The sequence below is a fragment of the Triticum aestivum genome, chromosome 2B (genome assembly GCF_018294505.1).
Source record: "Triticum aestivum cultivar Chinese Spring chromosome 2B, IWGSC CS RefSeq v2.1, whole genome shotgun sequence".
Classification (NCBI taxonomy): domain Eukaryota; kingdom Viridiplantae; phylum Streptophyta; class Magnoliopsida; order Poales; family Poaceae; genus Triticum; species Triticum aestivum.
In genome coordinates this window covers 717,316,074-717,343,658 of record NC_057798.1, presented here as the reverse complement: position 1 = coordinate 717,343,658, position 27,585 = coordinate 717,316,074, and the positions used below count along the sequence as shown (strand labels likewise).

At 45.3% G+C, this 27,585-nt stretch overlaps 1 protein-coding gene across 1 annotated transcript; it reads left to right on the top strand.

Annotated features, from left to right (window-relative positions):
• The first annotated feature begins 5,933 nt into the window (after nucleotides 1-5,933).
• Nucleotides 5,934-6,510, top strand: LOC123042271 (uncharacterized). Its single transcript, XM_044464755.1, has one exon. It carries the CDS (start codon nucleotides 6,104-6,106, stop codon nucleotides 6,374-6,376), a length of 273 nt encoding a protein of 90 aa, XP_044320690.1. The 5' UTR covers nucleotides 5,934-6,103; the 3' UTR covers nucleotides 6,377-6,510.
• Nucleotides 6,511-27,585: the final 21,075 nt, after the last annotated feature.

Sequence of the window (27,585 nt, the reverse complement as noted above, 5' to 3'; positions counted from 1 at the left end):
ACAGAATCCATACCCATTCACGTGATCATCTATCGAGGCAAATACCCGAAATAAAGTAACCAACCTACCCAATACTAGATGTCCGTTCAGATTATTAATTCTACACACGATTGGCCATACTAGTTGAGTCTAATGTGCCCACTTACTTCTAGTGGTTCAGGCGATGACCATTGGGACATCTTAACTATTGTGCCCGCTTACTTCTTTCTACCTTTTTATGGGAAATAAAACGCTAATGATAAAGCATGCAAATCTGGGGAAAAAATCCTGTTTGGGCGTTTTTCCTTGGTTTTTTTTTCATTATTTCTTTCTATTCTTGTTTTATTTTATTAATTCACAAAGATTTTGAAAAATTGTCAGCTTTTTCAATTTTTGTGAACTTTGTTTCAAATTTCATGAACTTATTTTCAAAAAATATAATTCCAAAAACTGAAATAGGAACAATTTTTGGAATGCAAACACGTTTTGAAACCCCACAAATTGTTTTGAAAAACAATTTTTTAAAAATTGATATTTGAAACAAGAATATAAGGAGAACATTTTTTGAAAAAATTGAACAATTTTTCTGAAAATGAGAACATCATTTGAAACTCTCGAACAAAATTTGATGACATGGACATTTTTTGATTAGAAATCATTTTATTAAATCTTGTCAAAAAAATTGAACAAACACATTCGAAATAGTTTTTTGAAAAAACGAACTTTTTATTAAATTCCAGATTTTTTTTGAAAAATGTAGAACAAAATTTGGAAATTCTATTTAAAAAAATAAGAACATTGATTAATATATATATATATATGAAAATATCGAAATTATGATTTTTTTTTGAAAATATGAACAATTTTTGACAAAACGAACAGAACTTGAAAACATGAAATTTTTTAAAATTCCAAAAAATTGATATTCAGGTTTTTTTATTTTGTGAAAAATAGAAACAGTAAACAGAAAAAGAAAAGAAAAATAAACCGAAACAGAAACAGAAAAAAAGAAAATATGGGAGAAGATAAAAAGAAAGAACTTGAAGAAAAAGAAAAAAAAACCTGAAGGCATGCCCACATGGCGGGTAGGGTGTCTGGGGTAGGCCAAAAGGAGGTCCAAAAATACACCATGTTCAATGTAGGGTGTTCGGGGTAGGCCAGAAGGCTCCGTTTAAGAGCACGTTTTTTCTGACATCTGTCTAATGGTGCCAATTTTTCCCATGGCCTTGTATGATCAATTCAAGGCAACATGCCATGTTGCTTGAGTTTTTGACATGTTTTGCATTCTATGAAGTTTCCTCGGTCAACAAAGGCCGATAAATGGTCGGACATGTCGCAACTTGCGTACGTGTCGGAAGTCGTTCAAACCTGGAAAGCAAAAAAAATGACTGGATGAAATTTCATGTGTACCAGTGGTGTTGTTTATGAAAATATCCAATTTTGTGTAAATGTCTTTTTATTGTTGGTTTAAGATAGCTAACCGCTAATGCCAAACAATTTGTGTAAACTTTACTATTCCTGCATTGTATTTGCAAATTTTATAAGCTATGGGTCAATCGATATTATATTGAAGTTTAGTTGCTGAATGTATGAATTTTAAGTTGACATATACAAACCAGTGGATATTCTGATTATTTTTGTATTGCTAGCTTATAATCAGAAAAAACAATTATGTAGGCTGTGTAAACATTTCAGACAAGAATAATCTTAAAATTCCGTACACAAGCAAATGGGGTAGTAACTGGCATTGATTAACCATCCATCCAAACCTCTTCAAAAAATAGTCATTTGGGAAGAGGAGTGTAGGTCCCACTCATCCCCAATGATGGTGACAAAATTGTTAGGATGCTTTTTCATTAGTAGTGTTGCCTCTACAACACCGATGTCGGAGAAGCGAAGAGCGGGGAAGACCAAAGATGGGATGTGAATTTTCATGTACTTGGGTTGTTGGGTCCCAGCCAAGTACTCCCTCCGTATCAAAATATAAGACGTTTTTCGATACTGTTATAGCGTCAAAAAATTGTCTTACATTTTGATATAGGGGAGTGGTAGTTAGTTAGAGGTGCTCCCAGTCCTAGCAACATGGCATGGGACGTGCCTGCAACATGCCTGCCCCAAGATTGTAGATACTATGGATGGCAAGATTAAACTACTATTGTAATGGTTATAATTAAGTTGGACAATCTTACTCAAAAAATCTTTACTAGGATATTTGTTAGGCACCTATATTATCAAGATATTTAAAGAACTAAACTAGACACAAAACACTATAGTACATCAAAGTGGCACACACAATTTATTCTGATTAAGAATGCAACGTCTCATTTGTTCAAATGTATATGCAATTTAACTTAGTCAAATGTCCCAAAGAAACTTTTCTATCATTACATAGTATTTTTAATGGTAAAAAATAAATATGATAATTAAATTTAAGTGATTACTTGTGGTTAATGGTGTTACATAGTAGAAACAAAGACTAAAATTGTTTTATTTTCAAAGAAGAAGACTAAAAAATGTTTTATAAATGTTGTTTCATCAAAAACAATAGTTCATATATATTGAAAAATGATATATAAAAGTAAAAATATTTAGTATAAATATAAGAAATTGGTATATTTTTTTAGCAAATACAGTGTGGAAAACCCCCACTATAACTCTGATTTTCATTAATATGAGAACACAAATTACATCAATGTACAAGATTTAGCATGATAGGAAAAAAAGTCTACAAGTAATCTAGCCAACTCTTCTTTCAAACTAGGTTTAGCCTTATTAATGATCATCTCAAAGTGCTCCTTGAAAGTACTAATGCAGTAATGCATATTTTTGGGTTTGTGATCAAAGATGATGATGTTTCTGTGCTTCCAAATACTCCAACATTCTGCAATGAGGCATTCCTTATAACATAAAGCATTATTGTGTCTCTTGCCCTCCATGAGCATCTCCAAAAGATCATAGTCTGTATTCCATTGAAATCCAATGGCCATCCAGAAATTCTGGCTGAAATCACAACTAAAGAATAGGTGAGTAAGGTATTCATTTGGTTCATCATCACATAGCACATATCTTGTAGACCCAATATGGAAATTTTTTCTTGTAAGCAAATCTCTAGTATTTAGTTTGTCATGTAGAAGCAACCAGAAGAAAAACTTTTGCTTAGGCAAGGTGCATGATTTCCATATCCATTGAAATTGTTTGGGGGCATCAGCAGGGTTCCCAATATATTCTAGGTATATTCGTTTGTTGGAATATTTAGAGCCACCCTAGTAAAATTTCCATGAATCCTTCTCTGCCTGGTTCCCTCTATCATTGATCAGGTACATTTGTCAGATAAGTATGGTTCTTGACAAACTGAAATCTTGGTCAGCCATATAACTCTACATCTTATTTTTCACGGTTTATTTCTTACTTTAGAGAACAATATTTAACTAAGCCACCTATAATGCGATGTTTACGCATGTGTGTTATTTTTCACGGGTCATTAACGACACCAACATCTGCTTCTGATTCAGTCTTGTACCTTCTAACTCCGACGCGCCGGATCTCGATCGGACGGAGGACCAAGGAAAGAGAACTTGTTTGTAACATATTTGAAGGTACTAGGGTTTTTTTTGCAAAAAAAAAAATCAAATATACTACGCCTGGGTCCGCAGTGTCGCTCGCTGCAGCATCACTTTGCTATTTCGGTGTTGATAACATAAAAATCAAAATATATTTAGCCACTGCGGTTAAAACACGCAGGCTGAATAATGTTTGCATCAAAACCCTTAATTAAGCCAGAAGAAACATTAAGCTCACATCAACTACTCTTTGCAAAAGCTCACATCAACTAGGACTGATTCAGAATCGAAATTGCTCGTGAAGAATAGAATAGCCTCCCCTATCCCCAGATCACCAACGTACCAAATAGAAAAAACAGACACCTTTGGGTCCACCCAAGGGAGAGAAGGGTTCAGAGCAAATGCACTTACGGAGTGGCGAAATCCAGAATGGCCAGGGCGGAGTGAGCGGAGATGGAGGTTGTAGCAGCGTTCAAAAATATCAGGCATGAAAATTTGGATAATTCAAACAAATTATGGAAGATTACATTTTGACAGTAGTTTCCAGTTCTGAAAGTGACAAAGCTTTCAGTTTTGACATTTTGATAGTGATAATTTTCGCTTTGACAAGGCTTGCGATAATTGAAGAAAATTAATTGTCAAGATTGATGGCATTGCTTACCGCCTATAGGTGCTCTTGTCTAGTAGATGAAGCCGACCTCCATTTCCAGATGCAGCAATCTCTTCTCCCCTCTCCTCACTGAAGAAACAAACATGACCATGTAAAGTGTTATTCTAAGCAATCCCAGGGCTCCCTCGTATCGCTCCCTCCAGGGTGATCAGGGGGCCAACCCTAGCGCCCCAGCCGCCGCCCCCTCCACCATCTCTCCTCCACCTCTCATCCCCAGAGACGTGCGCCGGCTAAGCCCGGGCGCCGCCGGTGATGGGGACGGCGGGGATTTAGGTTGCAGCCCCGTGGTCTGGATGGACCGGCGGCGCGAGATCGCCCTTCGGTCTTCGTCTTTCCCAGTGGTTTGGCGCTACTCCGGCTGTTGCGTGGGAAGGGCGGATCAGGAGGGTATGTGGCCATAGTTGACTGGTCGGCGGCGCCTCTAGTCAGATCTGATCCGGCCGGTGCCACTGGTGGTGGTGGTCATCTCCTCCGTCAGAGATGGTCGGCCTGAGCCTGGATGGTCAGATCTCGAGATCCGCCATCTAGTTCCGGCTACGAGTCTGAAAGACATAGTTGCCGATGAAAACCGAGTCGATGGCAGGCGATTGTGGCCTTCTGCATCGTTACCTTGATGAAGGCATCGTCATGTAATTACTGTCAACCCACTTGTGCTGCTCCGGGGAAAACCTTAGGATCTGGTCTTGCAGATTGTACGATAACGGTACTGCGGGTCGTTTTCTCTTTTGGGAGTATCGTTTGTGGAGCGGAGCTGGAAGATAGAGGCAGGAGGTGGAGCGGCTTCATCTTGCACGGGGCTTTCAGTGGAGATGTCAAGTCATGCCTGGCCGAGAGGTGCTACGTTGTGTCATGTCTGGTCGACAGGTGCTACGCACGACAGATGTTCCAGAATCTTTGCGGCTGGACACATATTCTCCAATACATTTTTCCACATTTTCCTTGCTGCCACCCATACTTATGGAGCTATGATCTCACTGTCACCACAAAGAGCGTGCGGTACTGTGGCAAGAACTCTCTAGTTAAATCAGTGCAAAATAGGCAAAACTTTACTTCGCCCACTTAGGCCACTTCATTGAAACAAAATACTATTTGCTTCCAAAACTACACCGTAATAAAATTTACATGTCTTTCTGTTCTACATGTCAAAAATCATTAATTGCATTTTCAGTATTATTTTGCAGGTTCACACATTATATATAACTTGCACAACAATTTTTCTTCATGTTGATGGAGACTATCTATTTTGGTCCATCAACTTTTGCCAAAGCCAAAAATTCAAATACTAGATTTGTTTTTGTCTATCAAGGTCAAAATTGTCTAGATTAAGTTTTTTATTTGATGTATGAGGTTTTAATAATGAGGCGGCAGGGCACACCTACAACTTAGCTGCCACACGTTATATAATGATGGTTTTTATTTGGCAAGATAAAATTTGTTTCTACTCGGTGGATCTTGATACACGCTATCTTCCCATCAGTCTTATCTCTGTCGGCTTGCGCCAACTGCAAACTCGCAATGGACAAAACCTCCCCTTGTGCGGCGAGCAAGTAAAATGACACGAGGTGGGCAGCCACCGCACCGGGACCGACAACGATAGGTGCGGCGTAAACAAACAAGTAAAGTGACCGGAAAGCACCCGGTATTCTGGAAAACCAACGTCCGTGACCACTGTTTTGCTCCGGACCTCCCAGCCTCCGTCCTGTATTTAACCACTCGTCCCACCTCCTTTCTTCCTCCCATCAACACAACTACACAAGCATCAATCATCCAACAGTTCAGTTCATTCATAAATAGCACAAGGTCCACACCCTGCTAGCCATCAATCTTCAGGCACCACAGAGTTCTAGACGGATCAGTCAGCAGTACCATCTTCACCAACGCAGAGAGAGATATCATGGCGGGTGCGGCGAAGGCGTCATGGATGGTGGCGATGAGCGTGGGCGCCGTGGAGGCGCTCAAGGACCAGGCCGGCCTCTGCCGCTGGAACTACGCGCTCAGGTCCATCCACCGGGCAGCCAAGGCCAGGGCCAACGTCCGCGGCACCGTCTCGCTGGGCACGAAGCAGCTTCCTGCATCCACGGCGGCGGTGGCCGAGAGGCGGCGAGCGGAGAAGGCCGAGGAGGGGCTGAGGACCGTCATGTACCTCAGCTGCTGGGGAACCAATTAGTATCCGCGATTACTAGCTAGGCGTGTGAGTTTGTGTTTGCTGCAGTAACCAGGGCCTGGAAATCAGCTGGTTGCTCTGCGATTGTAATATACCACGACGATGATGATGATGAAAATTTCTGTCACATGTGTTTATATTCCCTTCTTGTCTATTTGATTTTGATGACCGCGACGAGGAATGTGGACGTTTCAATTGGTTGTGCATGCAGACTTGATATGATCATGGCCGGTCTGGTCTGAAATATGAATGTCTTCGCTCTGCACCTTGCCGAATCGACATGATCAATCCTCGTATATGTACTGAAAGCGGCATCTCGTTGATTTTCCGGTCAACTCCTGGTTAGGGCAACTCTGATTAGAGGAGTATAAAATTTCTGTTTTATTTCTCTAATCAGCACCTACCCGATCCCTTATCCACCATAAGGAAGTAACATTTTAGTCCTCTCCCCTATCGTTTCCTTCAATTTACTCCGTCGATTAGCGGCTGAGTAAAAGCCACGCCGCGCCCTCTCGTCATCCCCCACGGCTGCACTTTCGCCGGCGCGACTCCCGACGGCCCCCCGCCGCTACCTCGTTGCCCCCTGCCCTCTGCCGCTTTTCTGCCCGACGTCCAGCCCTTTCGGACCCCGTCCCCGTCGCCAGAATCAGGTGCACCGCCGCCGCCATCGCCATTGTTGTTGATTCATCGGATTACTTCTTTTCTTCTTCTTTTTCTATCAGCCGCCGCACCTCACGTTGATTGCACACCGCTGTAGGTCATTCCCTCTCGTCGCCGCCGGCCTGTTTGGTCAGAACGACACCGGCCGGTCGGTGCACCACCACCGCACTGCAAGTGTTTGACGAATTGGCTAGGTGAGTTTTTTTATCGTTTCTTTGTGAACCGAGCCGTTTGGACTGGACCAAGCCGTTTGAATTATAGATGAAGAGGTTGAGGGAGATGGCTTTAGAGGACTCGTCATCATCTGAAGAGGAAGAAGACGATGATGACTTTGGCACTGTTTTAGGCATGATTTTCAATGATGATGTTCGGCGAGCGAGGAGAGGATCACAGTTTGGCCGCATAGACATCAACCATGATAGAGAGGAGGGTCATGCGAAGATCATGAGGGACTACTTTGCCCCAAAGCCAACCTATCCGAAGAAGTACTTTTGCTGGCGCTTTCGGATGCACACAAGTCTTTTCTCACCATTGCAAAAGTCGTCGAGAGATATGATGATTGTTCAAGCTTCGGAGAAATGCATCTGGAGAGATAAGTGCAAGCCCTCTGATAAAATGCATTGCCGTTGTTCGAGTGTTGGCATATGGGTGTTCGGGCGATGTAATCGATGACTATGTCCGCATTGGTGAAGACACAATCTAGGAGTCTGTTCAAAGATTCACAAAGCAATGCTCGCTGTCTTTGGACCGGAGTAATTGACAGCACCAATCGAGGATGACACCCAGAGGCCGATGACTGAGAGTGAAGCAAGAGGATGGCCAGCGTCAGCACAAAGGCCACTGCAACGATCCAACTATCGTTCTTGAGTCAGTTGCATCGATGGATCTTTGGATATGGCATTCATTCTTTGGTTTCCTTGCTCTCACAATGACTTGAATGTGTTGTCGATATCACCTATGTTTCCTAGGCTTATTACAGGTGATGCTGCTGCCTGCAACTACTCGGTCAATGGGCACAGCTACTCGATGGGTTACTACCTTGCGAATGGCATCTATCCACAATGGGCCACCTTGGTCAAAACAATTCCGCGTCCAAAAGGTAACAAAAACATTCACTTTGCCCAATGTCAAGAAGCTGCTAGGAAAGATGTTGAGAGAGCCTTCGATGTGCTTTAAAAGCGCTTTGCAATTGTTCGTGGCCTTACCGAGTACTAAAACTCCAAGCTTCTATGGCGGATCATGACTTGTTGCATCATATTGAATAACATGATCATTGAAGACAAGAGATATATGCCTCAGAACTTTCGGTACATCACTAATGGGACTCCGGTTGAGCCAGAGTATGATACAAGCAGGATCATAGCATTCCTTGAGGAGCATCGCAAGATCGAGAAGCGTCAAGTTCATTCTCAGCTTCAATAAGATCTTGTTGAACATCATCGGCAACGTCTTAGTGAGTCCTAGTTGTTCTATGCCATGCTACATTTGAACCATTCGGTGTGTTTAAATTTGAATAATTTGGATTATAAACTTTGAATTCGGTTTGTAAATTTGTTGGTGGTTTGTGTGAACATTCAAATTTATGTTTAGTTTCTATATGTGTGCTAATATGTGGTTGCAATTGATACTAGAAATGCAAAGTATAGAAAAACAAAATTTTACTAAGTTAAATATAGAGGATCCGCTAGGTCCGGCCAAAACTTAATGGAGTATATATACCCCACTAAGTTTTTACTCCACTGGATACTCCACTACTTTTAGGGATTGGTTAGAGTTGCCCTTAGACCACAATAATTAGTTAAATGATTTCTTTTTCTTTTTGCAGGAGCTAGTTAAATGATTCTGACCATGCATCCACGGGTCCCTTCTCTTAATAAGAGTCACAGAACGCGTCACATCCCAGTTTCTTTTCGAGGTTCCACTATACACGACCGGATGAAGTTTCATGTGTACTAGGGTATTTATGAAAATATACAAGTTTGTGTAATTTTTTTATTGTTGGTTCAAGATAGCTAACCGCTCATATGCCGAATGGTTTGTGTAAACTTTACTATTCCTACATTGTATTTGTGAATTTGATAAGCTATGGGTCAGCCGATATTACGTTGAAATTTATGTGCTGAATGTATGGATTTTAGTTGACGTATACGAACCATGTGGATATTGTGATTATTTTCATATTGCTACCTCATATTCAGAAAACAAATATGTTGCTTTTTAAACTTTAAAACAAGAATAATCTCAAAAGACAATACACAAGCAACTGGGGTAGTAAATGACATATTTAACAACATCCAAACAACTTTCAAAAAATAGTCGTTTTTAAGAGAAGTGTAGGCCCCACTCATCCCCAATGATTGTGACAAAATTGTTTAGGATGCTTTTTATGGCGTTGGTTACTTCATTAGTAGTGTTCCATCGGGAAAAAAAATTACTTCACTAGTAGTGTTGTCTCTACAACATCGATGTCGGAGAAGCGACGAGCGGGAAAGACCAAAGAGGGGATGTGAATTTTCATGTACTTTGGTTGTTGGGTCATAGCGAAGTACTTCGTCTTTATAAAAATATAAGATGTTTTTTGACACTGTCATGGTGTTAAAAAATGTCTTATATTTTGATATAGAGGAGTAGTAGTTAGCTAGAGGTTCTCCCAGTCCTTGCAACATTGCATGGAACTTGCCTGCAACATGGCTGCCCCCACATTGTAAATACCATGGATGACAAGATAAAACTACTATCATAATGGCTATAATTAAGTTAGACAATCTTACACAACAAATCTCTACTAGGATATTTGTTAGGCACCTATATTATCAAGATATTTAAAGAACTAAACTAGATACAAAACACTATAGTACATCTAAGTGGCACACACAATTTATTGTTAGTAAGAATGCAACGTCTCATTTTTTTAATTTATATGAAATTTAACTTAATAAAATGTCCAGAAGAAACTTTAAAATTAACATAAGTTTTACCATTACATAGTACTTATAATGTAAAAAAATAAATATAATAGTTAAATTTAAGGGATTACTTCTGATTAAAGTTGTTACATACAGTAGAAATAAAGACTAAAAGTGTTTTATAAACGATGTTTCATGAAAAATAATAGTTGATATATAATGAAAAAAGATATATAAAAATAAAAATATTTAGTATAAATATAAGAAACTGCCATTTGTCAGATAAGTTTGGGTCTCGCCAACTGACATTTTGGTCCGCCGTATAGTACCACATCTTATTTTTCACAATCTTACCAATTTATTTTTTACTTTAGCGAACAATATCTAATTAGTTGGTCCCCGACGAGTCGTTTACTCATGTGTGTTCTTCTTCATGACTCATCTACAACACCAGCGTCTGCTTCTGATCCAAGCCTGTGTGAAGAGGACGATGGATGGATTGTGTTCCCTATCTCCGTCTTCTCAAATCCTCGCTCATACCATTTTAATATATAACATATATGATCATAAAAATATTTATATTTTGATGTTGTGTGTTTTTTCTCAAATGTTGGCCGATTACATCAATAAAAAACACCAAAAAAGCAAGTAATCTTTTAACCTTTAACAAGCTCCCGTGCTCTTTGCAAATTCAGTGTGAGGATTTCTTTTTACAGTTAAATTGGCACACAACCATTATACATTTGGCTATTGTGCTAAAAGATGATTGTTAGCTAGAACAAATATTGTAAAATGGTTTACATTTTCTTGTTTTGCTTTTTACATGTCGTAGATGGTTCTCTTCTTCATATCTAGCAAGCTCACACATTATATACTACATATCTTTTAAGAAATACTTCTTAGAGCATCTCTAGCAGACCCCGCAAAAAGCCGCGACCCGCAAAATAACCGCAAAAATGCGGGTCGGCGCGGAAAAAGTTGCCCGACCAGACCCTCCAAATGCGTCCGACCCATAAATATTTTTTAGGGGCGCGGCAAAAACTCGGCCCCAACCCGCGAATACGCAGGTTTCCGCCTAGCCCCTACGGTGCCCCGTATCCCAGGAAAGCGGTTGGCGAAAGCGATATTTCAACCCGCGCCCTTTCCCTACCTCCTTCCGCCACCGCTCGCCCGTTGCCGGCGATTCCGACCAAATCTACAGGCAGAATCACGTCGCGGGGGCTGTCGGTGTCAAAACTGGCAGATCTCGGGTAGGGGGTCCCGAACTGTGCGTCTAAGGTTAATGGTAACAGGAGGTGGGGGACACGATGTTTACCCAGGTTCTGGCCCTCTCGATGGAGGTAATATCCTACTTTCTGCTTGATTGATCTTGATGATATGAGTATTACAAGAGTTGATCTACCACGAGATCGTAGAGGCTAAACCCTAGAAGCTAGCCTATGATTATGATTGTTGTTGTCCTACAGACTAAACCCTCCCGTTTATATAGACACCAGAGGGGGCTAGGGTTACACAGAGTCGGTTACAGAGAAGGAGATGTATGTATCCGAATTGCCAAGCTTGCCTCCATGCAAAGGAGAGTCCCACCCGGACACGGGACGAAGTCTTCAATCTTGTATCTTCATAGTCCAACAATCCGGCCAAAGTATATAGTCCGGCTGTCCGAGGACCCCCTAATCCAGGACTCCCTCAGTAGCCCCTAATCCAGGCTTCAATGACGATGAGTCCGGCGCGCAGATTGTCTTTGGCATTGCAAGGCGGGTTCCTTCTCCGAATACTCCATAGAAGATCTTGAATATGAGGACCGTGTTCGGCTCTGCAAAATAATTTCCACATACCACCGTAGAGAGGACAATATTTTACAAATCTAATCTGCTGACAACCTTTCATAGCGTGACATCACGCCACGGCCCGGTCATTATTCGAACCGTTTTCCTCAACCAGCTGCTGCACATATTGCGAGGCGGTTTTCTTGGCACGTCTTGTCGAAGCAGAGATCGTGTCCCCTCATCACGGGATTCTCATCAATACGGGTATGGATAACCGAACCGCGCCATCAATCGTGGCGCTTGGGGAATAAGCGATTTTACCGGGCCAGTGGGGAGGCACAGGATCCCTGCTACCTTCATAAAAGGATAATGACGCCCTTTTCACCCATGCCTTCTTCTTTCTCTGTTCAACCATTCCCCCTCGCTCGAGCCCTAGCACCCAAGCGTTCTTCTTCTCCACCCAAAGAGGTCTTCCGAAAATGTCCGGATCCAGAGCAGGAGGCAAGTGGATGGCCTCTACCGTCCGGGAGAAGGATATTAAAAAGCTTCGGGAGGCCGGGTATCTGGCCAAGAAAATCGGCCACCGTCTTCCGATAGCAGGACAGATCGTCCCTACTCCGGACCCCCACGAGAAGGTTGTATTCCTCCCTCATTTTGTCCGTGGGCTAGGGTTTCCCCTCCATCCATTCATTCACAGAATCATGTATTATTACGGGATAGATTTTCATGATCTATCCCCTAATTCCTTCCTCAACATCTCGACATTCATCGTCGTGTGCGCGGCCTTTCTCCGCATCTCACCACACATCGGCTTATGGCTGAAGATTTTTAATGTGAAGCCCAAGGTAGTGAGCGGCGAGCACGCCGAGTGTGGAGGCACCATGGTGAGCAAGATGCCCAGCGTCACATGGCCAATAGGTACTTTCAACGATTCCGTCAAGGAGTGGCAGCAGTAGTGGTTTTACATCACTGAGCCGCACGACATGGAGTGGGCCGCTGCTCCCGAATTCCGATCCGGAGCCCCCCTGCGGCTTACGTCCTGGCCCAAGAAGGGCCTGAACTGGTCTTCGTCCGACGAACTGTCGGTGCTTCAGACACGCGTTAAGGATATGAAAGACAAGAACATCAAGCTTGTCAATGTAGCCCAGGTGATGTTAGTTCGCCGGATTCTTCCTTGTCAACATCGGGCTTGCACTTTATGGGAATTCGACCCGGCCAAGCACCAGACCCTACGGGAGCTCTTTGGTTCCTCGCACGAGAACATCTGGAAGGTGCTTTTTAAGTCCGGCAAATCGTGGCCAGACTCCGCCGAAGACCGTGGGTACCAACTGTCCCGCCCTGCAAGTTCGGTAAGTTGCTGTTATGTTTGGCAATTCATATGTTTTATTTGCATATCCTGAGGAAGATGCTTAATGTGCTTTCCACAATTCTCCTAGGGTTGGACGAAGAAGGCGGGGCAGATCTACTGTTCGGCCCCACTGCCGAAAGAACCGGCCGGCCCACTTCTGACGAAGATGCTGGTCCCGGCGCCTTACAAGGCGCAGAAGAAGAAGGCCGAGAAGAAGGCCAAGAAGACCAGGGGCGGCCTCCGTCGCCGCGGCGCTTTGGACACAAAATCCGAAGACTCCAATGCCCATTCTTCCTCCGAAGAGGACGAGGAGGAGGAAGAAGATGAATCCCCCGCGGGGGGAAGAAAGAAAAGGACGGCCTCCACATCCTTGGAGGCCGAATCACCTAAGAGGGGAAAAACTCCTCTTACAGAGGAGTCCACCGCCGCTGCCGATAGCAGCATGGAGTGGGATCTCAGGGCCCAGCCCCTGGTGAACTTGTGAGTATACAAAACCCAAACATGCTTATGTGTCTAGGCTAATCATGGCATAATACTTTAATCTGAGCCATACTTTTTTGTAGTCCGGTGAGGTCCCACACCGAACAATCCTCGTCGAAGGATTTGCTTGGTTCGGATGCTATGGAGAGTGGGACACCCCCAAAGGCCCCTACCCCCAAACATGTGAATGACACCGAGGTGTCGTCCCAGAAGGACCCAGACCAAGGGGGGGAGATCGTAAAGGCGGCGCCAGGAGCTCAAACTTCAGGGGCCGGGCATATGGGAGAGAAGGCTCCCATGGGCGTCGACGGCGGGGGCGATCTCGAATTCGGCCCCCAGCCGGACGCAGTCCCGGAGACCTCTACGGCTCCAGAATCAGACAGGCAGCCTCCCTCGGCTGGAGGGGGTATGCCTGCTCCACCGGCAACCTCTGTCCAACCAGAGGTGTCGGATACCATATCGATGGCGCTAAAGAGTGCTTCCCTCATCGATGAACACCATGCCCTTATGGGTGCGATGATTGAGAAGATTCAGTCCGCCGAGAGTGGACTGAATAAATCTTGTATCAGCCTTATAAAAGGCTTTGAGGTATGTTTTATGAGGTTTTGAAGAGTGTCATAGTATGGATAGTAGCCCGTGATACACTATTCGGTGAAAGAAAGAACCAGGCAGAGGATCAAATTTATGTTCGCAGGAGACTCGTTTGATGACATCTATATCTCTTCTTTTATAAGCAGGCGTCTGTAGCGACTGCCACCTCTCATACTGCGGAAGTATCCGGACTGAGGCAGAGTCTGGAGCGGGCCGAAGGAGAACTTGACCGAGTGAAGGAGCAGTTGGAGGATAACCAAGGTATGCTGAAACCTTGTTCATTCAGCACAAATGAATAAGTGTGCCTGATGAAAATATTTTTATCTTGTGCTCTAGGGGTGATGGACAAAATTGAGGCTCTTAAGAAGGCTGTGGCCGACGCCGAGAAGAAGGCAGCCGCGGAGCAGGCTCTTCACGAAAAGCACGAGGCCAGGGTTATTGAAGCTGAGTAAGAGCTTCAGAATGCCGTGAAGAAATGCGAGACCTTGGAGCAGAGTTTATCAAGGAAAGAATCCGAACTCGCCCAAGCTCGCCAAGACGCAAGTGATGCCCGAGAGGAAGCCCAAGGTGCTTTGAAGGAAATTTAGGAGGCGAGGAAGATTGCGGCTGGTAAGGCTTTTTCTATACAAAGCGGTCTTTTTGAAAGGAGAAAATCAAGTTGATAATTTCAATTCTGATTTCTCCACGGGTGTTTGCGGAGCTGCCACACAGCATATCTGATGCCGCCCAATTCTACCGAGCCGAGGAAAAGAAGACTGCGGAGAAACTATTCTGGTCGCAGTATTTGGTGCCGAATTATCCAGTGCCATTTGTCGATCAGCTGAAGTAGCTAATCGAACTACACAAGGCGGCCGAACTAGCCATGAAGGATTTGATTGTCCGACTATGGCCCGCCGAGCCAATTCCAAGCAGTTACTTCAGGCTCGTGAAGCGGCTTGTGAGTGCCTGCCCTCGACTCGAAGTCATCAAGTGGTCAGTGTGTATGGAGGGTGCGCGAATGGCCTTCGCCCATGCAAAAGTGCACTAGGGGAAGATGGATGCGGAAAAGCTGATGACCGAGGGACCACCGGAGGGGAGGGAGCACCGCAAGCCCGAATTATATTATGATAGTGTCCTGAAAGGAGCTCGCCTTGGGGTGGAGCAATGCACCAAGGACATTATATTTCCATGAATACAGTCATGTTGTCCTTTGTAATGTTGAACAAGGTCATTTCTATTATTTATTGCCTATTATGTGAAAGCTTTTCCTCCTGTGCGGCCGTTTCATATATATTAATCCTGAGAGTTGGCCAGTCGTCGGCTTCTTCCCCCACATAGGAAGTACGGGGGTGTTTGGGATAAACCTGAGCACTCTTTATCCCATTTTTGGGTCCTTGAAGGAGGAGTTCAGCACAACGAACCAGGCAATCGTACTATAGGGTTTTATCACTCTCCCTTAGCCATAGGAGTTTGACAAAAGGAAGGTAGGCGCAGCCCCTGGTGTTCGGAAGACCGCACGAGGGGCTCTATAAGCACCTGATCGGAAGAGAAGCCGATCCATCGCATGTTGCATTGGTTATGGCATTATGCGGAAGAAATCCTTAAAGATTTTACAACCTCTCGAACAGCTGACTAGCTCTAGCCGTATCATGACAGTCAGTTTTCGGCTTTCTCTACTGAGGCGCTCGTCCGGAAGAACCGAGATACAATCGCAGTAGTTCCCCCTGTGCTACCTTAGCCAATATAGCGGAACGTAAGGTACCAAAACATGGGAGCCGTGCAAACCCAACTATTGACCCAAGACATGATTCAGAGTTGATGCATATAATGCTATAAGTCCGGGGTGCCGAACGACCGTGAAGGTGGTTGGACTTTATTACTGTATTATGGGTACAATGAAGCCCCTGGCATATTAAGGCATATCACGATGTACGGATACCATTATGACGAAAGGTGTCAATAAGAAACGATAGCAGATAAGCGTCATATAAATCTACATGTTGTATTCGAGTAATACGTTGATGCGTATGAGTACAGGTGATGTGATAAAAATAAGTATGACGACGGAACTTGCTGAGACCAGGCGGGAAGAAGCTGTGCGCGGATCCGGAGTGTATCCGGATTGTCTTCGAGGGGAATATCTAAGGATTCCCTTGCGCGTTCGAGCTGATTCCATGTCGCCAGTCCTGTCCTACGCAAAAAAGTGAACCTGCAAAGGAAATGCGAGAAATATTTGTGTGCCACGAAGCAGTTGAGCCGCGGTATGTGGCCTTTCCCCGCTTTTGCCGGAGTGTTTAATTGAGCTCCGGACGAGCCGGGCTATCATGCCGCAAAGTAGTTCGGACTCCTTTATCGGTGTCCAGGAGCTTGGCCGTCGACTCAAGGTTCGAATGAAAGGTGCCACTCGTTGCTTCTGTTGTTAAAGCGGTAGTATACTCTTCGGCGCTGAGGTTGAGTTCGGCTTTGCCATTAACCGTTATGATGTCGTGCGGGCCGGGCGTCTTAAGCTTACGGTAGGCGTAGTGTGGTACCGCGTTAAAGCGAGCAAACGCGGTTCGCCCAAGCAGTGCATGATAATTACTGCGGAAAGGGACGATGTCGAATACTAACTCTTCGGTACGGTAATTATTTGGTGATCTGAAGACTACCTCCAGAGTGAAGGAGCCTATAAAACTGGCCTCCGCACCTGGTATAACACCTTTAAAGGTGGTTTTTGTTTGGGAACGTTGCAGAAAAATAAAAAATTTCTATGCTTCACCAAGATCGATCTATGGAGTCATCTAGCAACGAGAGAGAGGAGTGCATCTATATACCCTTGTAGATCACGAGCGGAAGCGTTCAAGAGAACGGGGTTGAGGGAGTCGTACTCGACGCGATCCAAATCACCGATGATCCTAGTGCTGAACGGACAGCACCTCCGCGTTCAACACACGTACGGTTGGGGAAGACGTCTCCTCCTTCTTGATCCAGCAAGGGGGAAGGAGAGGTTGATGGAGATCCAGCAGCACGACGGCGTGGTGGTGGAAGTAGCAGCGATCTCGGCAGGGCTTCGCCAAGCTCTACGAGAGGGAGAGGTGTTGCGGAGGGAGAGGGAGGCGCCAGGGACTAGGGTGCGGCTGCCCTCCCTCCCCCCTCTTTATATAGGGGGCCTAGGGGGTGCGCCGGCCCTGGAGATCCCATCTCCAAGGGGGGGCGGCGGCGGGGGGGGGGGACTTGCCCCCCAAGTCAAGTGGGGCGCCCCCCCACCCCTAGGGTTTCCAACCCTAGGCGCAGGGGAGGCCCAAGGGGGGGGGCGCACCAGCCCACCAAGGGCTGGTTCCCTTCCCCTTTCAGCCCACGTGGCCCTCCGGGATAGGTGGCCCCACCCGGTGGACCCCCGGGACCCTTCCGGTGGTCCCGGTACAATACCGGTGAACCCCGAAACTTTCCCAGTGGCCGAAACTGGACTTCCTATATACAGTTCTTCACCTCCGGACCATTCCGGAACTCCTCGTGATGTCCGGAATCTCATCCGGGACTCCGAACAACTTTGGGGTTACCGCATACTAATATCTCTACAACCCTAGCATCATCGAACCTTAAGTGTGTAGACCCTACGGGTTCGGGAATCACGTAGACATGACCGAGACAGCTCTCCGGCCAATAACCAACAGTGGGATCTGGATACCCATGTTGTCTCCCACATGTTCCACGATGATCTCATCAGATGAACCACGATGTCGAGGATTCAAGTAATCCCGTATACAATTCCCTTTGTCAATCGGTACGTTACTTGCCCGAGATTCGATCGTCGGTATCCCAATACCTCGTTCAATCTCGTTATCGGCAAGTCACTTTACTCGTACCGTAATGCATGATCCTGTGACCAACCACTTGGTCACATTGAGCTCATTATGATGATGCATTACCGAGTGGGCCCAGAGGTACCTCTCCGTCATACGGAGTGACAAATCGCAGTCTCGATCCGTGTCAACCCAATAGATATTTTCGGGGATACCCGTAGTATACCTTTATAGTCACCCAGTTACGTTGTGATGTTTAGTACACCCAAAGCACTCCTACAGCATCCGGGAGTTACACGATCTCATGGTCTAAGGAAATGATGCTTGACATTGGAAAAGCTCTAGCAAACGAACTACACGATCTTGTGCTATGCTTAGGATTGGGTCTTGTCCATCACATCATTCTCCTAATGATGTGATCCCGTTATCAACGACATCCAATGTCCATAGTTAGGAAACCATGACTATTAGTTGATAATGAGCTAGTCAACTAGAGGCTCACTAGGGACACATTGTGGTCTATGTATTCACACATGTATTACGATTTCCGGATAACACAATTATAGCATGAATAATAGAAAATTATCATGAACAAGGAAATATAATAATAACCCTTTTATTATTGCCTCTATGGCATATTTCCAACAGTCTCCCACTTGCACTAGGGTCAATAATCTAGTTACATTGTGATGAATCGAACACTCATAGAGTTCTGGTGTTGATCATGTTTTGCTTGCGGAAGAGGTTTAGTCAACAGATCTGCGACATTCAGATCCGTATGCACTTTGCAAATATCTATGTCTCCATCTTGAACATTTTCACGAATGGAGTTGAAGCGACGCTTGATGTGCCTGGTCTTCTTGTGAAACCTGGGCTTCTTGGAAAGGGCAATAGCTCCAGTGTTGTCACTGAAGAGAGTGATCGGACCCGACGCATTTGGTATGACTCCTAGGTCGGTGATGAACTCCTTCATCCAGATTGCTTCATGCGCTGCCTCCGAGGCTACCATGTACTCCGCTTCACATGTAGATCCCGCCACGACGCTTTGCTTGCAATTGCACCAGCTTACTGCCCCACCATTCAAAACATACACGTATCCGGTTTGTGACTTAGAGTCATCCAGATCTATGTCGAAGCTAGCGTCAATGTAACCCTTTACGACGAGCTCTTCGTCACCTCCATAAACGAGAAACATATCCTTACTCCTCTTCAGGTACTTTAGGATATTCTTGACCGCTGTCCAGTGTTCCTTGTCGGGATTACTTTGGTACCTTCCTACCAAACTTACGGCAAGGTTTACATCAGGTCTGGTACACAACATGGCATACATAATAGACCCTATGGCTGAGGCATAGGGGATGACACTCCTCTCTTCTATATCTTCTGCCGTGGTCGGGCATTGAGCCGAGCTCAATCTCACACCTTGCAATACAGGCAAGAACCCTTTCTTGGACTGATCCATATTGAACTTCTTCAATATCTTATCAAGGTATGTGCTTTGTGAAAGACCTATGAGGCGTCTCGATCTATCCCTATAGATCTTGATGCCTAATATGTAAGCAGCTTCTCCAAGGTCCTTCATTGAAAAACACTTATTCAAGTAGGCCTTAATGTTGTCCAAAAGTTCTATATCATTTCCCATCAAAAGTATGTCATCCACATATAATATGAGAAACGCTATAGAGTTCCCACTCACTTTCTTGTAAACGCAGGCTTCTCCATAAGTCTGCATAAACCCAAACACTTTGATCATCTCATCAAAGCAAATGTTCCAACTCCGAGATGCTTGCACCAGCACATAAATGGATCGCTGGAGCTTGCATGCCTTGTTAGCATTCTCAGGATCGACAAAACCTTCCGGCTGGATCATATACAGTTCTTCCTTAAGATAGCCGTTAAGGAATGCTGTTTTGACGTCCATTTGCCATATCTCATAATCATAGTATGCGGCAATTGCTAACATGATTCAGACGGACTTCAGCTTCGCTACGGGGGAGAAAGTTTCATCGTAGTCAACAGCTTGAACTTGCCGATAACCCTTAGCGACAAGTCGAGCTTTATAGATGGTAACATTACCATCCGCGTCCGTCTTCTTCTTAAATATCCATTTTTCTCTATCGTTCACCGATCATCGGGCAAGTCTGTCAAAGTCCACACTTTGTTTTCATACATGGATCCTATCTCGGATTGCATGGCTTCAAGCCATTTGTTGGAATCTGGGCCCGCCATCGCTTCTTCATAGTTCGAAGGTTCACCATTGTCTAACAACATGATTTCCAGGACAGAGTTGCCATACCACTCTAGTGTGGAACGCGTCCTTGTGGACCTACGAAGTTCAATAGCAACTTGATCCTAAGTACCTTGATCATCATCATTAATTTCCTCTCCAGTTGGTGTAGGCACCATAGGAACATTTTCCTGAGCCGCGCTACTTACCGGTTCAAGAGGTAGTACTTCATCAAGTTCCACTTTCCTCCCACTTACTTCTTTCGAGAGAAACTCTTTCTCCAGAAAGGACCCGTTCTTGGCAACAAAGATCTTGCCTTCGGATCTGAGGTAGAAGGTATACCCAATGGTTTCCTTAGGGTATCCTATGAAGACGCATTTTTCTGACTTGGGTTCGAGCTTTTCAGGTTGAAGTTTCTTGACATAAGCATCGCATCCCCAAACTTTTAGAAACGACAGCTTAGGTTTCTTCCCAAACCATAATTCATACGGTGTCGTCTCAACGGATTTAGACGGTGCCCTATTTAAAGTGAATGTAGTTGTCTCTAAAGCGTATCCCCAAAATGATAGCGGTAAATCGGTAAGAGACATCATAGACCGCACCATATCCAATAAAGTGCGATTGCGACGTTCAGACACACCGTTACGCTGAGGTGTTCCACGCGGTGTGAGTTGTGAAACGATTCCACATTTCCTTAAGTGCGTACCAAATTCGTGACTTAAATATTCTCCTCCACAATCTGATCATAAGAACTTTATTTTTCGGTCACGTTGATTCTCTACCTCATTCTGAAATTCTTTGAACCTTTCAAAGGTCTCAGACTTGTGTTTCATCAAGTAGACATACCCATATCTACTCAAGTCATCAGTGAGGGTGAGAACATAACGATAGCCACCGCGAGCCTCAACGCTCATTGGACCGCACACATCAGTATGTATAATTTCCAATAAGTTGGTTGCTCGCTCCATTGTTCCGGAGAACGGAGTCTTGGTCATTTTACCCATGAGGCATGGTTCGCACGTGTCAAATGATTCAAAATCAAGAGACTCCAAAAGTCCATCTGTATGGAGCTTCTTCATGTGTTTGACACCAATGTGACCAAGGCGGCAGTGCCATAGATATGTGGGACTATCATTATCAATCTTACATCTTTTGGTATTCACACTATGAATATGTGTAACATCACGTTCGAGATTCATTAAGAATAAACCATAGACCAACGGGGCATGACCATAAAACATATCTCTCATGTAAATAGAACAACCATTATTCTCGGATTTAAATGAGTAGCCATCTCGTATTAAACGAGATCCAGATACAACGTTCATGCTCAAAGCTGGCACTAAATAACAATTATTGAGGTTTAAAAGTAATTTCGTAGGTAAATGTAGAGGTAGCGTGCCGACGGTGATCACACCGACCTTGGAACCATTCCCGACGCGCATCGTCACCTCGTCCTTCGCCAGTCTCCGCTTACTCCGCAACTCCTATTTTGAGTTACAAATATGAGCAACCGCACCGGTATCAAATACCCAGGAGCTACTACGAGTACTGGTAAGGTACACATCAATTACATGTATATCACATATACCTTTAGTGTTGCCGGCCTCTTTGTCCGCTAAGTATTTGGGGCAGTTCCGTTTCCAGTGACCCTTCCCTTTGCAATAAAAGCACTCAGTCTCAGGCTTGGGTCCATTCTTTGGCTTCTTCCCGGTAACTGGCTTACCGGGCGCGGCAATTCCCTTGCCGTCCTTCTTGAAGTTCTTTTTATCCTTGCCTTGCTTGAAACTAGTGGTTTTATTGACCATCAACACTTGATGCTCCTTTTTGATTTCCACCTCCGCTGATTTCAGCATTGAAAATACTTCAGGAATAGTTTTCACCTTCCCCTGCATATTGTAGTTCATCATAAAGCTCTTGTAGCTAGGTGGGAGCGACTGAAGGATTCTGTCAATGACCGCCTCGTCCGGGAGGTTAATGTCCAGCTGGGACAAGCGGTTGTGCAACCCAGACATTTTGAGTATGTGCTCACTGACAGAACTATTTTCCTCCATCTTACAACTGTAGAACTTGTCGGAGACTTCATATCTCTCGACCCGGGCATGAGCTTGGAAAACCATTTTCAGCTCTTCGAACATCTCATATGCTTCGTGTTGCTCAAAACGCTTTTGGAGCCCCGGTTCTAAGCTGTAAAGCATGCCGCACTAAACGAGGGAGTAATCATCAGCACGTGACTGTCAAGCGTTCACAATGTCTTGGTTCTCTGGGATGGGTGCTTCACCTAGCGGTCCTTCTAGGACATATGCTTTCTTGGCAGCTATGAGGATGATCCTCAGGTTCCGGACCTAGTCCGAATAGTTGCTGCCATCATCTTTCAGCTTGGTTTTCTCTAGGAACGCGTTGAAGTTGAGGTTGACATGAGCGTTGGCCATTTGATCTACAAGACATTTTTGCAAAGGTTTTTAGACTAAGTTCATGATAATTAAGTTCATATAATCAAATTATTTAATGAACTCCCTCTCAGATTAGACATCCCTCTAGTCATCTAAGTGATACATGATCCGAGTCAACTAGGCCGTGTCCGATCATCACGTGAGACGGACTAGTCATCATCGGTGAACATCTCCATGTTGATCGTATATTCCATAGGACTCATGTTCGACCTTTCGGTCTCTTGTGTTCCGAGGCAATGTCTGTACATGCTAGGCTCGTCAAGTTAACCTAAGTGTTTATGCATGTGTAAATCTGTCTTACACCCGTTGTATGTGAACGTTAGAATCTATCACACCCGATCATCACGTGGTGCTTCGAAACAACGAACTTTCGCAACGGTGCACAGTTAGGGGAACACTTTCTTGAAATTATTATGAGGGATCATCTTATTTACTACCGTCGTTCTAAGCAAATAAGATGCAAAAACATGATAAACATCACATGCAATCAAATAGTGACATGATATGGCCAATATCATATAGCTCCTTTGATCTCCATCTTCGGGGCGCCATGATCATCTTCGTCACCGGCATGACAACATGATCTCCATCATCATGATCTCCATCATCATGTCTCCATGAAGTTGCTCGCCAACTATTACTTCTACTACTATGGCTAATGGATTAGCAATAAAGTAAAGTAATTACATGGCGCTTAATCATTGACACGTAGGTCATACAATAATTAAGACAACTCCTATGGCTCCTGCCGGTTGTCATACTCATCGACATGCAAGTCGTGATTCCTATTACAAGAACATGATCTCATACATCACATATATATCATTCATCACAACTTTTGGCCATATCACATCACAAGGCATATGCTGCAAAAACAAGTTAGACGTCCTCTAATTGCTGTTGCATGTTTTTACGTGGCTGCAATAGGGTTCTAGCAAGAACGTTTCTTACCTACGTAAAAGCCACAACATGATATGCCAATTTCTATTTACCCTTCATAAGGACCCTTTTCATCGAATCCGCTCCGACTAAAGTGGGACAGACAGACACCCGTTAGCCACCTTATGCAACTAGTGCATGTCAGTCGGTGGAACCTGTCTCACGTAAGCGTACGTGTAAGGTCGGTCCATGCCGCTTCATCCCACAATGCCGCCGAAGCAAAATAAGACTAGTAGTGGCAAGAAAATTGACAACATCTACGCCCACAACAAATTTGTGGTCTACTCATGCAAAGAAACTACGCATAGACCTAGCTCATGATGCCACTGTTGGGGAACGTTGCAGAAAATAAAAAAATTCTATGCTTCACCAAGATCAATCTATGGAGTCATCTAGCAACGAGAGAGAGGAGTGCATCTACATACCCTTGTAGATCGCGAGCGGAAGCGTTCAAGAGAACGGGGTCGAGGGACTCGTACTCATCGTGATCCAAATCACCGATGATCCTAGTGCTGAACGGACAGCACCTCCGCGTTCAACACACGTATGGTTGGGGAAGACGTCTCCTCCTTCTTGATCCAGCAAGGGGGAAGGAGAGGTTGATGGAGATCCAGCAGCACGACGGCGTGGTGGTGGAAGTAGCAGCGATCTCGGCAGGGCTTCATCAAGCTCTACGAGAGGGAGAGGTGTTGCGGAGGGGGAGGGAGGCGCAAGGGACTAGGGTGCGGCTGCCCTCCCTCCCCCCTCTTTATATAGTGGGCCTAGGGGGGTGCGCCGGCCCTGGAGATCCCATCTCCAAGGGGGGCGGCCTAGGGGGGGGGACTTGCCCCCCAAGTCAAGTGGGGCGCCCCCCCCCCACCCCTAGGGTTTCCAACCCTAGGCGCAGGGGAGGCGCAAGGGGGGGAGCACCAGCCCACCAGGGGCTGGTTCCTTACCCCTTTCAGCCCACGTGGCCCTCCAGGATAGGTGTCCCCACCCGGTGGACCCCCGGGACCCTTCCGGTGGTCCCGGTACAATACCGGTGAACCCCGAAACTTTCCCGGTGGCCGAAACTGGACTTCCTATATACAATTCTTCACCTCCAGACCATTCCAGAACTCCTCGTGACGTCCGGGATCTTATCCGGGACTCCGAACAACTTTCAGGTTACCGCATACTAATATTTCTACAACCCTAGCATCACCGAACCTTAAGTGTGTAGACCCTACGGGTTCGGGAATCACGTAGACATGACCGAGACAGCTCTCCGGCCAATAACCAACAGCGGGATCTGGATACCCATGTTGGTTCCCACATGTTCCACGATGATCTCATTGGATGAACCACGATGTTGAGGATTCAAGTAATCCCGTATACAATTCCCTTTGTCAATCGGTACGTTACTTGCCCGAGATTCGATCGTCGGTCCCAATACCTCGTTCAATCTCGTTACCGGCAAGTCACTTTACTCATACCGTAATGCATGATCTCGTGACCAACCACTTGGTCACATTGAGCTCATTATGATGATGCATTATCGAGTGGGCCCAGAGATACCTCTCCGTCATACGGAGTGAAAAATCCCAGTCTCGATCCATGTCAACCCAACAGATAGTTTTGGGGATACCCGTAGTATACCTTTATAGTCACCCAGTTACGTCGTGACATTTGGTACACCCAAAGAACTCCTACGGTATCCGGGAGTTACACGATCTCATCGTCTAAGGAAATGATACTTGACATTGGAAAAGCTCTAGCAAACGAACTACACGATCTTGTGCTATGCTTAGGATTGGGTCTTGTCCATCATATCATTCTCCTAATGATGTGATCCCATTATCAACGACATCCAATGTCCATAGTTAGGAAACCATGACTATTAGTTGATCAACGAGGTAGTCAACTAGACGCTCACTAGGGACACGTTGTGGTCTATATATTCACACATGTATTACGATTTCTGGATAACACAATTATAGCATGAATAATAAACAATTATCATGAACAAGGAAATATAATAATAATCCTTTTATTATTGCCTCTAGGGCATATTTCCAACTTATTTAGTGGGTTTGATCATCGAATGATCAATACCCATCTGGCGCACTGTGTCCTGATACGGCAGGTTTAGACTGCTGCCTCCGTCCATAAGGACTCGTGTGAGATGGAACCCGTAAATTATTGGGTGGAGGACAAGTGCGGCTGAATTACCCTCGTTGGTATTGGTCGGACGATCTGTATGATCGAAAGTGATCGGCCATAGTTTATATTATGGGGCGACTTGCTCCGTTAAGTCGACATCCCTAAAAGTGCACGTCCGTTCCCGTTTGGGGATGTGGATGGCGTTTATCATGTTCACCGTTTTTTATTTGTGTGGGAAATCCCCTTTGCCCTCTTTTGTTTGGTGATCTGGGCTCCTCGTCGTCGTCATCGCTTTGAGACCCTTGCTCCTTGTTTGCGGCACCTGACCTGCCGGCTTGTTGGAAGACCTAGCATTCTCTGTTGGTGTGATTTGCTGGTGTTCCTGGGGTGCCATGAATTTGGCATGGACGATCGAGTATGCGAACCAGACTGGACGGGCCTGAATTGTTCTTTTGAGATGGATTTTTCTGCTGACCGGACTTAGAGCCACTGAATCTGGCATTGACTGTCGTGTCTTTGGCTTTGTCGCCGTTTTTGCGACGCTTGTGCTTGTTGCGTCGTGGTTTGTCGTTGCTGTCTATGGATTTTGATGTGCCAGGATTGCTTGTTGTGTTGTTGCTACGAGCGAACCAGCTATCCTCGCCCGCACAAAAGCGGGTCATGAGTGTCGTGAGGGCTACCATGGACTTTGGCTTTTCTTGCCCGAGATGTCGGTCAAGCCACTCATCCCGGATGCTATGCTTAAAGACCGCTAGGGCTTCGGCATCCGGACAGTCGACAATTTGGTTCTTTTTAGTGAGGAACCGAGTCCAAAATTTCAAAGCTGACTCTCCAGGCTGCTGAGTTATGTGACTTCAAGCATCAGCATCCGATGGTCGCACATAAGTGCCCTGGACGCTATCCAGGAATGCGTCTGCCAGGTTCTCCCAACTTCCGATGGAGTTTGCCGGCAAGCTATTCAGCCAATGTCGAGCTGGTCCCTTGAGTTTTAGTGGGAGATATTTGATGGCCTGTAGATCATCCCCGCGGGCCATGTGAATGTGGAGGAATAAATCTTCTATCCATACCGCGGGGTCTGTAGTACCATCATATGATTCAATGTTCACGAGTTTAAACCCTTCTGGGAATTCATGATGCATTACTTCATCAGTGAAGCATAGGGGGTTTGCGGCACCTCTATGCTGGGCTACATCACGAAGCAGTTCAAATGAGTCTGGTCTGTTGTATTCGGCCCGGCCGGACTTGTTTTGAGTGTATCCGGCATGACGGTCATCATCACGCGTTGTGGCGCGCCCTGTGATCCGTGGATCGATCTTGACTGTCCTGATTTGTTTTCACATATGTCTCGCAGGTCCTACGTGTAGCCCTGGGCCTTAGTGTTTTTGTTTGATTGATGGCGGGGTGCGGGCTGGTGATCGGGATGATACGCCGCTTTGTCTCGGCCACGAGGTGGCCGGTCATCCACATCATGTGCTGGTAGTGTAGGCTTTGATGCCTCCTCCTCGAGTTGAGGTAGCAACCTGCGCTTTGGGTAACTTTTAGTTGTGCGCTCGAGTCCATATTCCTTGGCAGCCAGGACCTCGGCCCATCTATCAGTTAGCAGGTCTTGATCAGCTTGAAGCTGCGGCTGCTGTTTTTTCAGGTTTTTTGAAGTGGCTATAAGCCGGCGCTTGAAGCACTCCTGCTCGACGGGATCATCAGGCACGATGAATTCTTCTTCGCCAAGGCTCACTTCGTCTTTGGAGAGGGTCATGTAATTGTCATCCTCTGATTCTCCATTTGTTGCCTGCTCCTTAGGGCTAGCTTGCCCATCCTTCCGCTTGGCCTGCTCGAAGTCTGGCTGGGCGGGATTGTTTTCGTCTTCGGCACCATCCGGATTGCTATCATCTCTTGTGCTGGTATTGCTATTTTTGCCATGGCGGCGCTTAGAGCGGCGCCGATGATGCCGGTGCTTTGA

Coding starts and splice junctions, on each gene's coding strand:
- LOC123042271 (XM_044464755.1), top strand. CDS start 6,104: ATGGCGGGTGCGGCGAAGGCGTCATGGATGGTGGCGATGAGCGTGGGC.